This window comes from Colossoma macropomum, unplaced genomic scaffold (genome assembly GCF_904425465.1).
Source record: "Colossoma macropomum unplaced genomic scaffold, Colossoma_macropomum, whole genome shotgun sequence".
Taxonomy (NCBI): Eukaryota; Metazoa; Chordata; class Actinopteri; order Characiformes; family Serrasalmidae; genus Colossoma; species Colossoma macropomum.
In genome coordinates, this window is record NW_023494808.1 from 10,869,706 (window position 1) to 10,882,016 (window position 12,311).

Here is a 12,311-nt window from a genome sequence, read left to right on the forward strand (position 1 = left end):
TTTGAGTTTTATTTCTCTACAAAAGTACATTTTTCATGTGATATTTGTACATATAACACAGCATTTATGTACATTTTATTAAGCAGCAGTGCTGCTTATGTAATGTTTATGGACTAGTCTGGGATGGCAGCAGTTCTATGGCTTGTCAGTCTTGATGCTGGCCTCTGATTGGCTGATCTTTGACAAATCAGCAAATGACACAGTCGCCGAGCCCCTTTTAGCTGGTTTGGCCTGAAAAGGAAAAGTTAAGCGCATTAAAAGCTTTAGAAATGTTGCTGTAAGAAATTTGAGGAGTGTAGAGTAACTGTAGTTCAGATTAAATCTCACATCTCCATAACTTTACAGGAGAAGGAAAAACTTTAAATCATGTTAATATAAAGAAATTTAATTCTAAATAATTTTGGACATTTTAATTGGTGTATTCATCACAAAACGTTCTAGATATCGCAGCTGTGCAAAAAAAAAATCGTATTATTATTTTTAAATCTATTGATTGGTACAGTAGCTACCATTTACATGTGATTTTTTAATAGAAATGCTCCAAAATAAAAGCTCTTTACTTTTAACTTGCATTAAAAGCGGTTATGTTACTATTTTTGAGACACTCATTTTTATTGGGACAGCAACAACATGCTACATGTTTACAAATTACACCGATCAGGCATAACATTATGAGCACCTCCTTGTTTCTATGCTCATTGTCCATTTTATCAGCTCCACTTACTATATAGGTGCACTTTGTAGTTCTACAATTACAGACTGTAGTCCATCTGTTTCTCTGCATACTTTGTTACCCCCCTTTTACCCTGTTCTTCAGTGGTCAGGACCCCCATGGACCCTCACAGGGCAGGTACTATTTGGGTGGTGGATCATTCTCAGCCCTGCAGTAACACTGACTGGTGGTGGTGTGTTAGTGTGTGTTGTGCTGGTCTGAGTGGATCAGACACATAGAAACAAGGAGGTGGTCATAATGTTATGCCTGATTGGTGTTGGAATGACAATTAATAAATTCCAAAAATGCAGATTTTGATATTTAATCTGTTTCTGAAACAAATTTTCACAATAACTGGTTAAAATTTGGTGATCCAGAGTCATTGAACTTGTAAACAAACCTGAGACTCGTGAGGTTTCCAACCAATCATGTACAGGATCTCAAATGTAGCTGGGACAGATCCGTCCTCATTACCATACATCTCTAAAACAAAGAACAGCAAACAGATTTAGTCCTGTTGAAGCTAAGCTATTAGTATTTTGTTGAAAGATGTAGCAAAACACGCTAAAATATGGTGTGCGAGCTCTACTGTGAGTCGCCCTCTAAAGCCTGAAATCATTTCACAGTCGGACGTGTCCGGTCAGATTTGGTGGGTGTTTTTTGGACCACGTCATACGTCTATATGTATTAACGCCACACAAACAGACTCAAAAAGATGATCCCACTTGATGTTTAAGTCACAAATGAAAAATCAACATTATACTGATGAAGACATGATGATGATAGTAGACAGTAGATAATTCACTCACATTAACAGAGGACAGTCATTAACAGTCCTTCACCAAGTTTTGACTGATTTCAATTTGAATTCTCTTTCAACTCGCTTGCAATCATCAGATTCGTCCCCTCAGGAAAGGGGTCCGAAACACAACCCGTGTTACAAAATATGTGCAATTACACATTTCCACCAGAGAGGTCTCCAAATCCCCAAATTAGACACCAAACACATCTTATTTCATTGACTACGTTTGAGGTATGATGGGAAAACTATTTGATTTTTTGCTAAAATATCACTAAAAGTATCAACTCACAATCTTGAACAGTCTTGATACTGACATCATAAGTAAACTGTCGTAACGTGACATAAACCATGCAACGCTTACATGCTGGCATTAAAAAGAGTTATTACGTGCAACGTAGCCACAGTATGTGACTGACGGCGCCATGCAGCCATGTAAACGTTTCCTTTGTGATAGCTGTGCTGCAATAAAAGAGGCGTTCCTGCACCTGTGCTGAAAGTGTTAGTTTGATTTGAGCTGTTTTATCCTAAATAAGTGTTGAAAGGGAATTCCACAGATTTTTCAACATTTCTGTGCAGTTCGGTCATCGAGATGTTAAAAAAAAACAGTGGTTTGATGTGAAACGCTTCACTGTAGAGAAACTTACTGTCCATACAATAGTGGTGACAGGAACCAGGGGTCACAATGTCAACAACAGAGATATAGCCATTTAAATTACTATCCAAAACCAGCAGTGAGCTGACAGAGATTTTGAATAAATATTCCCTTAATCAGTAATCAGATAGATTAGATATTGTAATCAATAACCAAATAGGTAGTATTGGCTGACAGAGAATATTAATTCTTTCACAAAGGGTCGGCCTTAGTCTGTCTGAGATTCTAGACACTAGAAAGGCCCTGGGTTCACAGAGAGGCCTGTGTGTACCTACTGACCCAGTGAAGAGAGGGGCAAGATGACCATGAAAGTAAAGCAGACAGGTAAAAACCATGTGAAACCAGTTTTTAGGAGTGAGCTCATCATGCGATGGCCAAATTGATGGACGAAGAGATGCACCTATTAGAGAATGAGCTAATATCAAAATTTGAGAAGTAAGGCGGGGGATATCAAACCACAGTTGGGTCTCTCGAGACTCTGTGCCACCTGATGCTGAAATAAAGAAGAAGCCTTTTTCCCTCTTCCACAAACTCAGCGTCTGAAGACTCTTTCCTTTTTAACATCTTTTGAGAACTTAGACTTAAAACAGTTATTAGTGGAAGTGTTTAGCCAGTACTAAGATTTCTTTTTTATTCATAATATTATGTTGGAGGCCTGGGGTTGAAGGGGTCCCGACAGAACCTACACAAGTCTTCTGAGTTTTTATATGTAATGCTGATGAACACATTCTTCTTCTCAAAACTATTGTAAAGCAGTGTCTCGGGCATCAGGCAGTGTATTCCTCACCATTTCATGTAATAACTGTCTGTGAGGGAGACATTTGGTTCCTATCACCACCACTATGAATAATTCTGACTCAAAGATTGTGTAGAACGGAGCATTTCACACTAAACCCCTCTGAATTATCATTTGCTTGTGCAGATAATTTGAAAAACTGGTGGAATTCCCCTTTAACCCCTTCAGTGCCAGGTTTTTCCTCCACCGCGGCTTACAACAAAAGTTGAACTCAAAGTTCAATGATATGCTGCTGGCCCAATACTGCACGTCACCACACCACTGAAAAACATGAAATCTCTGCAGTGTGTCATCCATCCGCCGTCATAATGTAAAGGCAGCCTGTCCTGAAAATGCACTGAGTGACTGAAGTCTGTGTTCACGACTCAGCTCACCTTTATAAACAGCTGCCGCTGCTAGAATGGTGTCTCTGTGCAGGAGGGACTTCCTGTTCCACGCGCAGTTACTCTCACCCATACCTCAAACACAGCACAGAAGCAGAAGTGTGAGGATGTAATTCTAGATTATTCAGGTCTCAGTCGTTTGGAGGACGATGCAGAATCCTACCTTGTAAATCACACATGACTTCAAGCATCCCTGGGTAATGAACCTGAATCTCATCAACGTCCTGCACAAATAAACAAACACATAAGTGTTCTTTTAGGAGAGTTTTACATTAGGCTTCATAATTTTAATAATAGGCTTCAGTCCAGCCGTGCACTTCATAAAGCAGGGTTTCTCAGTTAGCCAGATCACTTAAAGGAACGGACTCACCAGTCTTGCTAATGTGGCTAACAAACAAAGCCAGTAGCCAACAATTTGCATAATCCAAGGCTGTTCATTTCCATTTATTATTGGAAACATTAGCATTTCTGACTGAATTATTTATTTAAGCCTAATATCAAGTCTATCCAATAGGAGAAGAGGACAGTGCTTATTTTTGGCTTATATTACTGAGCTTTACCAAATACCGGTAACGCCAGAACTTGGGTCATTCTACAGAAACGTCCACTTTTCTATCTCTCCATAGGAGTCACTGGTGTTACTGATCCTCTTCAGTGTTACACATAAGAAAGGGAACACCAGAGACATTTTAATGAACAATGCATTTTACAAAACGGCTGCTACAGAGCATCAAACATCATGTTGTCAATCATGGAATATCCACTAAAATATGTAATTTAATCCATTTGTTTTCTATTTTTTCCCAGTTATCTAAGAATAATGTCGGTCACACCAGTGACTTCAGCTAAAAGCTTCATATGAAATCATGAGCTAAATGAGAAAATCTCTGATAACTGAAAGACACAGTGGACTCACCATGAGCTTTTCTTCATAGATCCTCAGAAAACAGGTAAAAGCAGGTCCAGTGATGTCATCAGTGTGATTTTTATTTCAAAATAAGAGATTTTTTGTTACGCGGTAACACCAGTGACATGACTCCTAGGGACAACTTTCATTACATATTTTATAATATTTATTTTTATTTGGTTTTCTTTATGTCATTTTAATCATATATGTCACAGTCATGTATAGATTATTGTAGTTAAAAGTGCAGAAAAACGTTTTTACTTCAAAATATGTCACTTTACACATGACTCAGAGGACGAGCTCTTCTGTGGTGCTTGGAATTCTAGATAATTGATTTAAAACCAATATTGCTGAATTGATGCTCAAAAAGGTGTAACTGTCAAACTTATTGTTTTATTTTAAAATCTAATAAATTGTAACTCTAATATGTTTTCAAGTGTAATATATCTGTAAACGCCAGGGACACAAAAATGGACATTTCTGTAGAATGACCCACTTGTAGAATTGTTAATAAACTATAGGTTATCCAGTCACTACTAACCACTGTTAGCATGTTGAAGCCAGCTTGGCCGAGCAGGTTGCCCAGGTCAGTGACGGCGGTGTAGGGGGATATATGGGGGGAAAAGCCCCCCTCCCTCTCCAGCTCAGCCAACTGCAGAGAACAGCGTAGCTCATACAGAGTCTCCCCTCCGACCATCGCCCCGATAAACACCCCGTCCGGCTTCAGCACCTGATGAATCTGAGAGGAGAGGAGAGGAACAAAAGCCCATCAGGTCATTAGTGGTAGAGATTCTGGAGTTTTACCTCTCCAGAAAAACTGCAGGAGGTACTGAAAGCCTTCGTAATCCCTTTACTGCCACTGGAACATAAAAGGTATTTAATAACTTGTAATAAAGAGAAAGTTTTGTTATAAAATGACTTAATATTTTATAATAATGAGTTAATATCTTATATTAATGACCTACTATCCATTAATAATGACCTATAACCCAGAACACGAGGATCTTATAAATGAATTATGCTCATTTGAAGGTGCTACATGAGGGAACGCACAGAATGTGCACAGTGTGGGGTCCCCAGCGCTGGGATTGGGAAATAATGAGTTACTATAATCATATTGATCATAATAAGTTACTATCTCAAAATAAAGACCCAGTATCTCATAGTAATGGCTTACTATCTCATAATGACTTACTGTCTCATAATAAAGATTCACCACCTCATAAAAATGACCCAGTATCTCATAATAATGACTAACTGCCTCATAATAACAATGTATCTCATTATTGTGACCAACTATCTCATAATTATGACTGACTGCCTCATAATAACAATGTATCTCATTATGGTGACCAATTATCTCATAACAATGACTTACTGTCTCAAATTTACAATGTATCTCATTATTGTGACCCACTATTTCATAATTATGACTTATTGTCTCATAATAAAGATTCACCACCTCATAAAAATGACCCAAATATCTCATAATAATGACTTGCTGCCTCATAATAACAATGTATCTCATTATTGTAACCCACTGTCTCATAATAAAGACTTACAGCCTCATAATAACAATATCTCATTATTATGCAATAGTGAGTCATAATAATGACTCACTGCCTCATAATAACAATATATCTCATTATTATGACTCACTATCTCATAACAATGACTCACAGCCTCATAACAACAATATCTCATTATTATGCAATAGTGGGTCATAATAATGACTCACTGCCTCATAATAACAATATATCTCATTATTATGACTCACTATCTCATAAGAATGATGATAACAGTTTTATCATAATAATAGACATACTATCACATAACAATGACTTACTCATCATGATCTCATAATGACTTAATGACTCACAGATAATGACCCAGTATCTCATAATAATGATAAAGTACAGCATTTCAGCAGATCAAACTGAGCACTTGAGAAATATTGTTGTTTATTGTAATTTTGTTTCATTGTTAATTAATTATATTTTTTTAAATTACTGAAAAGACAGGATATTTGTCTTCTGTGGACAAACATTTTTAAAGACATTTTAAAGTTTTAAAGACTTTTTTCCTTCCAAAATTATTTTGTGCTTATTTTTCATGTATTTTACTATAATAGTCAATGGCCATAAAGTTAAACATCTTCATTAGATTTAAAAAATACAATATAATGAAATAAAAGCGTTTATCTTAATATGTTTAATCTTTATCTTATTTCATTAGTCGCCTGGACTAATCATTAATGGTTAAGCATTAACGGTCAATTGTTGTCATCACTCACTTATGGTGCTTTGTTTATGCAGACCTGTCATGATGTTATGACTTAATAAACAGAACATTATGACATTTTAATAAACAGCCTTTTTCCCCAAGTGGTTGTCACAAAACGTCAGAGGTATGAATTGTAGTACCTGTCGTAAAGCTCCAGGAAGATCATTGATCCAGTGCATACTGAAAAGATGAGGAAGAAAATACAAACACAATTTACATAATAAGACAAGGCTGGTAAAGATCCTCTGATTACTCACACATTCATAGAAAGATGAATTTATCATATGTACAGCAGAAATTAGTAGATATCTTTACTGCCTGCAACTATTTTCACTTTATTCTATTTTATTCTTTATTGTGTTATGACTGTTTTTCTCTGTTTTGCTAGACAGACTACTTGTTGTTCTTATTATCTTAATGGGAGCTACTGCTGTATCTTATTTATACAATAAAACCAACTCTTATTCTACAGTGATGCTGCAGTAGACAGTAGAGCACATAGTAAACATGCATTCTGTACTGACTGTAATACAATAAAATAAACATGATTACCTCAGGCTGCTGACCACCAGGTCAAAAGTGTTCTCCCGAAAGGGCAGGAACTCCTCATCGGCCATTACACAGTGTGTGGGCATCTCACTCCCTTTTTTCTGCCTCTGAGAGACACAGAACAACTTGAGACTCAGACTTCCTCAAACCAAACGCTCAGCTAATCTGACTCTGTAAACATGACCAAGATACTCATTTTACATGCGTCGTTTTCTCGACCTTTTCCCTGCCTTTACTTTAGTACAGCGTTACTTACCAGCAAACCATCCGAGATGTCAGTGAGGAAAAGACGCTCCACAACTTCCTGAAAAGAGAGGAATGTACAGAACGTTATACCAGTTTTTTTTTGTTTTACTGTTTCGTTGATTTTATAAGTGAAAACAAGTTAAAGGGCCCATTTTTCTTGCATTTCACTCCTTTTTTCCAAACACTCTTTATCCCTTAAAAGGGAATTCCACCCATTTTTTAACAATTCTGCATAGTTGAGTCTTTAAGATGTAAACAAAATCATTCAGAGTGGTTTGATGTGAAATGGTTCATTATAAAGAAAACGTACCAGCTCCGATTGCTGTACAGTGGTGGTGATGGGAACCAGGTGTTGCCATGCCTAATAAAGCCATAAAGCAAATGTAGCCATTTTATTTACTATCCAGATCTACCAGTGAACCTACACGTGTTTTTGTGTGCAATACTGACATGTTTGACAATGTTTAATAGTGGAAAATTTAAAATGATTTTTTGGGGGGACTATTTTGCCTTAGAACGACCTGATGTATCCCTCCACCTTGAATGGATTAAACAGATTCCGTTTTAAGGCCGAAATCAAATCTATCGTAAAACAGTGTCTCGGTCACCAAGCAATGTATTCGTAATCCATTCATGTAATAACGTCCTCCTCTAAAGGGAGCTTTCAGAGGTGGACATCTGGTTCCCATCACCACCACTGTGAACAGTTCTGACTCTGATAAACCTCTCTGATTGACTTTGTTTACATCGCAATGATATAATTATGCAGAAATTTTGAAAAATTGGTGGATTTCCCCAGCACCATTGAAAAACATGAAACCAGTCTGGGCTGTTTTTTGAACGAGGTACAATACAGGACAGAGCTCGTTTACATATATCGGTCTTAAAGGTGCAGTAACAAAAAAACAGTCTGTTTAATTTAAAGGGGAAATCCACCAATTTTTCAAAATGTGTCTCATTCGCCAGCTTCTTGTTTGAATTGTCCCGTTCCACCTTAAATGGTGCAGCAGTTATATTCTGCCACCTCAGGCACCATTTAAGGTGGAACAGGAAAATTCGAAGAAGATGCTGACGAATGAGAAGCGACTTCAGCCTCGTAAAAAGTTGAACGTTGAGAGACATTTTAAAAGAAACTGTTCAACTTCTGTGGAAAAGTTTCCTGCTGGAGATGCGAGAAAAGCAGCTATAGCTGAGCTAAAGCTTAAAGCAGAGCAAAGTAAGTCTGAGTTTTTGTTTATATTATATTTTTATCCTATACTAGTACATCAGCACACACTGAGACTTATTTACAGCCAAGATGGTAAAATGGACATAAAATGTTGTGGCTTCACATGTTGGTTTTCAACAAAGGGTTTTTGTTGAAAGGACAAAATGGCTCTTCTTAACATTTAGGTTGCCGACCCCTGGGATAGACTATTAATAAGTGCAGTTTTTTCTACTGACAATGCGTATTTTTATTGCCCCTGCTGCTCTCACATCTCTTACAGTGACAAACAGAGCCTGGTGACTCCCATTTATAAGCATGTAGGTCTATTAAAGGCTTTCTAATTTATCTTTACACAGCGAAGTATTTTGCTATCTTGTAAAGTGTTTGCGTAGTTTGTTACTTAAGCAATAGAACATGAGAGGGAGTGTGTTATCGTGAAATAACATCACGGCTGTGATTTGGTCGTCGTAGATCGTCACAGCTGTGATGTTATTCGCAATAACACACTCCTCAAGTGTTATATTGCTTTTATACAACAGTTAAATAAATAAAGTAATAAATTAATAAACTGGGCCGTGAACGCGGCGTTTAATATGTTTTAATGTTCGCAGTTTCTTCACCAAATTATAGTTCCTTAATGAGCAGCTTGTTGCTACGTCAGAGAAACGAACTCCGCCCACTCGCTGCAGAGCCGGAAGTTCGTTCTCCAGCTCCACACAGACCAACTGACAGTTTGGGAATTTAGTGTAGTCTCATCTTCAGAGTCGGACCAAATCGGCTGTCGGTCAAATGTGACCTTAAAAGTGTCCATTTTCTGTTTGTGGCAAAGTAAGAAGTAAAAACGTTCAGATGTCTTGAGCGTCTCCTACAGCTGTCAAAGTCGTTGCTTAGCAACGGCGTCTCAGCGGAGTGATACAGCGTTTGTGAAAAACCCGTGAGGTTATGGTGATGTAATGTTCAGTTGAGTCTATTATTATCATTTGGCCTTTTATAAAACTCCAAACACTTAACTAATCATCAACATAAGTGTCAGATTACATGATTACTAACAGAATCGACAGACAGCCCCAAATGTAACAGGGCTGCCACTAAAGCTAACTGATGCTCAGATTAGAGCTGGCAGGCCTACCTTGCTGAGATGCTCCGCGATGTGGCTTTTCCCACAGCCCACGTCTAGCGCTAACGGGAAGGTCCTGCAGACACGCCGTACACGTAAGAAACATCGTAAGACTCAAATCTTGGGGAGGCACATCACTGCAAAGATTAATGCTGACAACATAAAAATAGCGGCAGTAAATTTTGTCCGATTCATAACTAAAAGCAGGTCATACTGAGTCAGAAACCAGCATGTTTATTAACCCACATGGTTGAAGATTCTGTGTGATGATCTAAGCTTGCTGTTAGCACAACGCTAATTGCTGGAGTATAAGCTTCCATTACTTGTTAGCTACATTAGCCTCACAGCTCCAGTGCACAACTAAAGCGTCTTGGCTGGTCACCTACATTTAAGGGAAATTGTATCAATAAGGCTTATTTGCTGGACCCACGCTCTCATAGGTCTTACTGAACTTGTTGAGGCCTCTGAAAGTCGCTAATTAGTCAAATCAGGGCAAACACTAAACTCTGCACCACTGTGGTCCTCAAAGACTGGGGTCTCAGACACACACACACACACACATCATCTAAACTGCTTATCCTTCTGGGTCGCAGTGGGGTGCTGGAGCCTATCCCAGCTGTCATTGGCCGGAAGGCAGGATACACCCTGGACAGGTCGCCAGTCCATCGCAGGGCAGGGGTCTCAGACAGCTGCTTGAAATTCAACACATCCTTGCCAAACAACAAGGAACATAATCTTACCTCGCAATGTCATAAATCCTGTCTGCAACTCTGCTTCCAACCTGCAACATATAACCACAACGTACGTGTAAATATCTGACAACGTCTCGTTTCTACGCTCATTGTCCATTTTATCAGCTCCACTTACTATATAGGTGCACTTTGTAGTTCTACAGTTACAGACTGTAGTCCATCTGTTTCTCTGCATACTTTGTTAGCCCCCTTTTACCCTGTTCTTCAGTGGTCAGGACCCCCATGGACCCTCACAGAGCAGGTACTGTTTGGGTGGTGGATCATTCTCAGCACTGCAGTAACACTGATGTGGTGGTGGTGTGTTAGTGTGTGTTGTGCTGGTCTGAGTGGATCAGACACAGCAGTGCTGCTGGAGTTTTTAAACACCTCAGTGTCACTGCTGGACTGAGAATAGTCCACCAACCAAAAATATCCAGCCAACAGCGTCCTGTGGGCAGCATCCTGTGACCACTGATGAAGGACTAGAGGATGACCAACACAAACTGTGCAGCAGCAGATGAGCTACTGTCTCTGACTTTACATCTACAAGGTGGACTGACAAGGTAGGAGTGTCTAATAGAGTGGACAGTGAGTGGACACAGGGTTTAAAAACTCCAGCAGCACTGCTGTGTCTGATCCACTCAGACCAGCACAACACACACTAACACACCACCACCACATCAGTGTTACTGCAGTGCTGAGAATGATCCACCACCCAAACAGTACCTGCTCTGTGAGGGTCCATGGGGGTCCTGACCACTGAAGAACAGGGTAAAAGAGGGCTAACAAAGTATGCAGAGAAACAGATGGACTACAGTCTGTAACTGTAGAACTACAAAGTGCACCTATATAGTAAGTGGAGCTGATAAAATGGACAATGAGAGTAAAAACAAGGAGGTGTTTAAATGAACTTCATTAAACAGTGTATATATACACTAAATATATAATCATTTGTATGCATTTTTGCTACATAGCCTTGAATGATAGCTATGAATTATGTTATTGTACAGTTAAGTCCATTTTTATTGTTTGTCCTCTTTAAAGAAAATCTCTGAGTCCTCGATTAATCGTCCATATGTATTTATTTGACAAGGGCACTCAGATTAACATTACATACAATGCAGCACGTCACACGGGCTCTACAGGACTTCCAGCTGCATCTGATTTGCAGCCCCTGTTCATTTTCAGGCATTTAAGAGAAATACTGGGATCCGATTACTCGATTACTAATATAATCGATTGTGACAGCCCTACAGCAAAGCCTGACCTCGTCTCTCAAGTAGTCGTATTTGGTGTTGTCCTGTAAAGAAGAGGCCCATTTCTTCTGCCTCCTCTTCATGCTTCTGTCGAACACGTTCATCATGCCTCCCTGTCTGGAGGAGAGGAGTCTGGAGGAGAGCCGGGTCAGTGCTGGGGGGTGAAGCTGGTGCTGTGCGGGGTTAACACGGCCAGCAGTGCCGCTACTCTGAGCCCGCTGAGTGACCCGAGCTGAGACGGCGACCCCTCTGCGGCAGAGCAGACAGGCTCCGCCGACAGAGCGGCTACTGACCAGGTTATTCATAGTCTGAAATAAGGCTAGTCAGTCCATGAGATAAGCAGACTGGACTGAGATCAGGACACTCTCACGCGGGAGCGTCGCTTCCACTCGGCGGCGTTGACCTTTCAGCGTGAGACTCTGACTGTGACGTAGCGGGCGTGTTCCAATTGGCGCACTTCGACTTGTACACTATCTAGTGGACTACACTGTTTAAAAGAGACGGTTCTTTAATATGGAAGGCGTCCATAAAATCAACACGTTAATAAAGTTTTCCGCGTTAACATGTAAAATTTAGTGGCGATAACGTGACCAAAAAAAATAAAACACGTTTACACGGGTTATAAGGTCTCTGCCAATGGGAGGCCTCAAATCCGGACATACATGCATAT

At 39.4% G+C, this 12,311-nt stretch overlaps 1 protein-coding gene across 1 annotated transcript; it reads right to left on the bottom strand.

The window, feature by feature from the left end:
• Positions 1-12,045, bottom strand: ndufaf5 (NADH:ubiquinone oxidoreductase complex assembly factor 5). Its single transcript, XM_036557208.1, has 11 exons — positions 11,653-12,045; positions 10,395-10,435; positions 9,667-9,730; positions 7,341-7,388; positions 7,088-7,191; positions 6,676-6,715; positions 4,794-4,991; positions 3,509-3,569; positions 3,337-3,420; positions 1,113-1,195; positions 1-231 (listed from the first exon to the last, which is right to left on the bottom strand). Exons 1-11 carry the CDS (start codon positions 11,944-11,946, stop codon positions 136-138), a joined length of 1,113 nt encoding a protein of 370 aa, XP_036413101.1. The 5' UTR covers positions 11,947-12,045; the 3' UTR covers positions 1-135.
• Positions 12,046-12,311: the final 266 nt, after the last annotated feature.

Coding starts and splice junctions, on each gene's coding strand:
- ndufaf5 (XM_036557208.1), bottom strand. CDS start 11,946: ATGAATAACCTGGTCAGTAGCCGCTCTGTCGGCGGAGCCTGTCTGCTC. Junction 7,192..7,340: donor ACATCTCGGATGGTTTGCTG/GTAAGTAACGCT, acceptor TGTGTCTCTCAG/AGGCAGAAAAAAGGGAGTGA. Junction 6,716..7,087: donor CTGGTGGTCAGCAGCCTGAG/GTAATCATGTTT, acceptor TCATCTTTTCAG/TATGCACTGGATCAATGATC.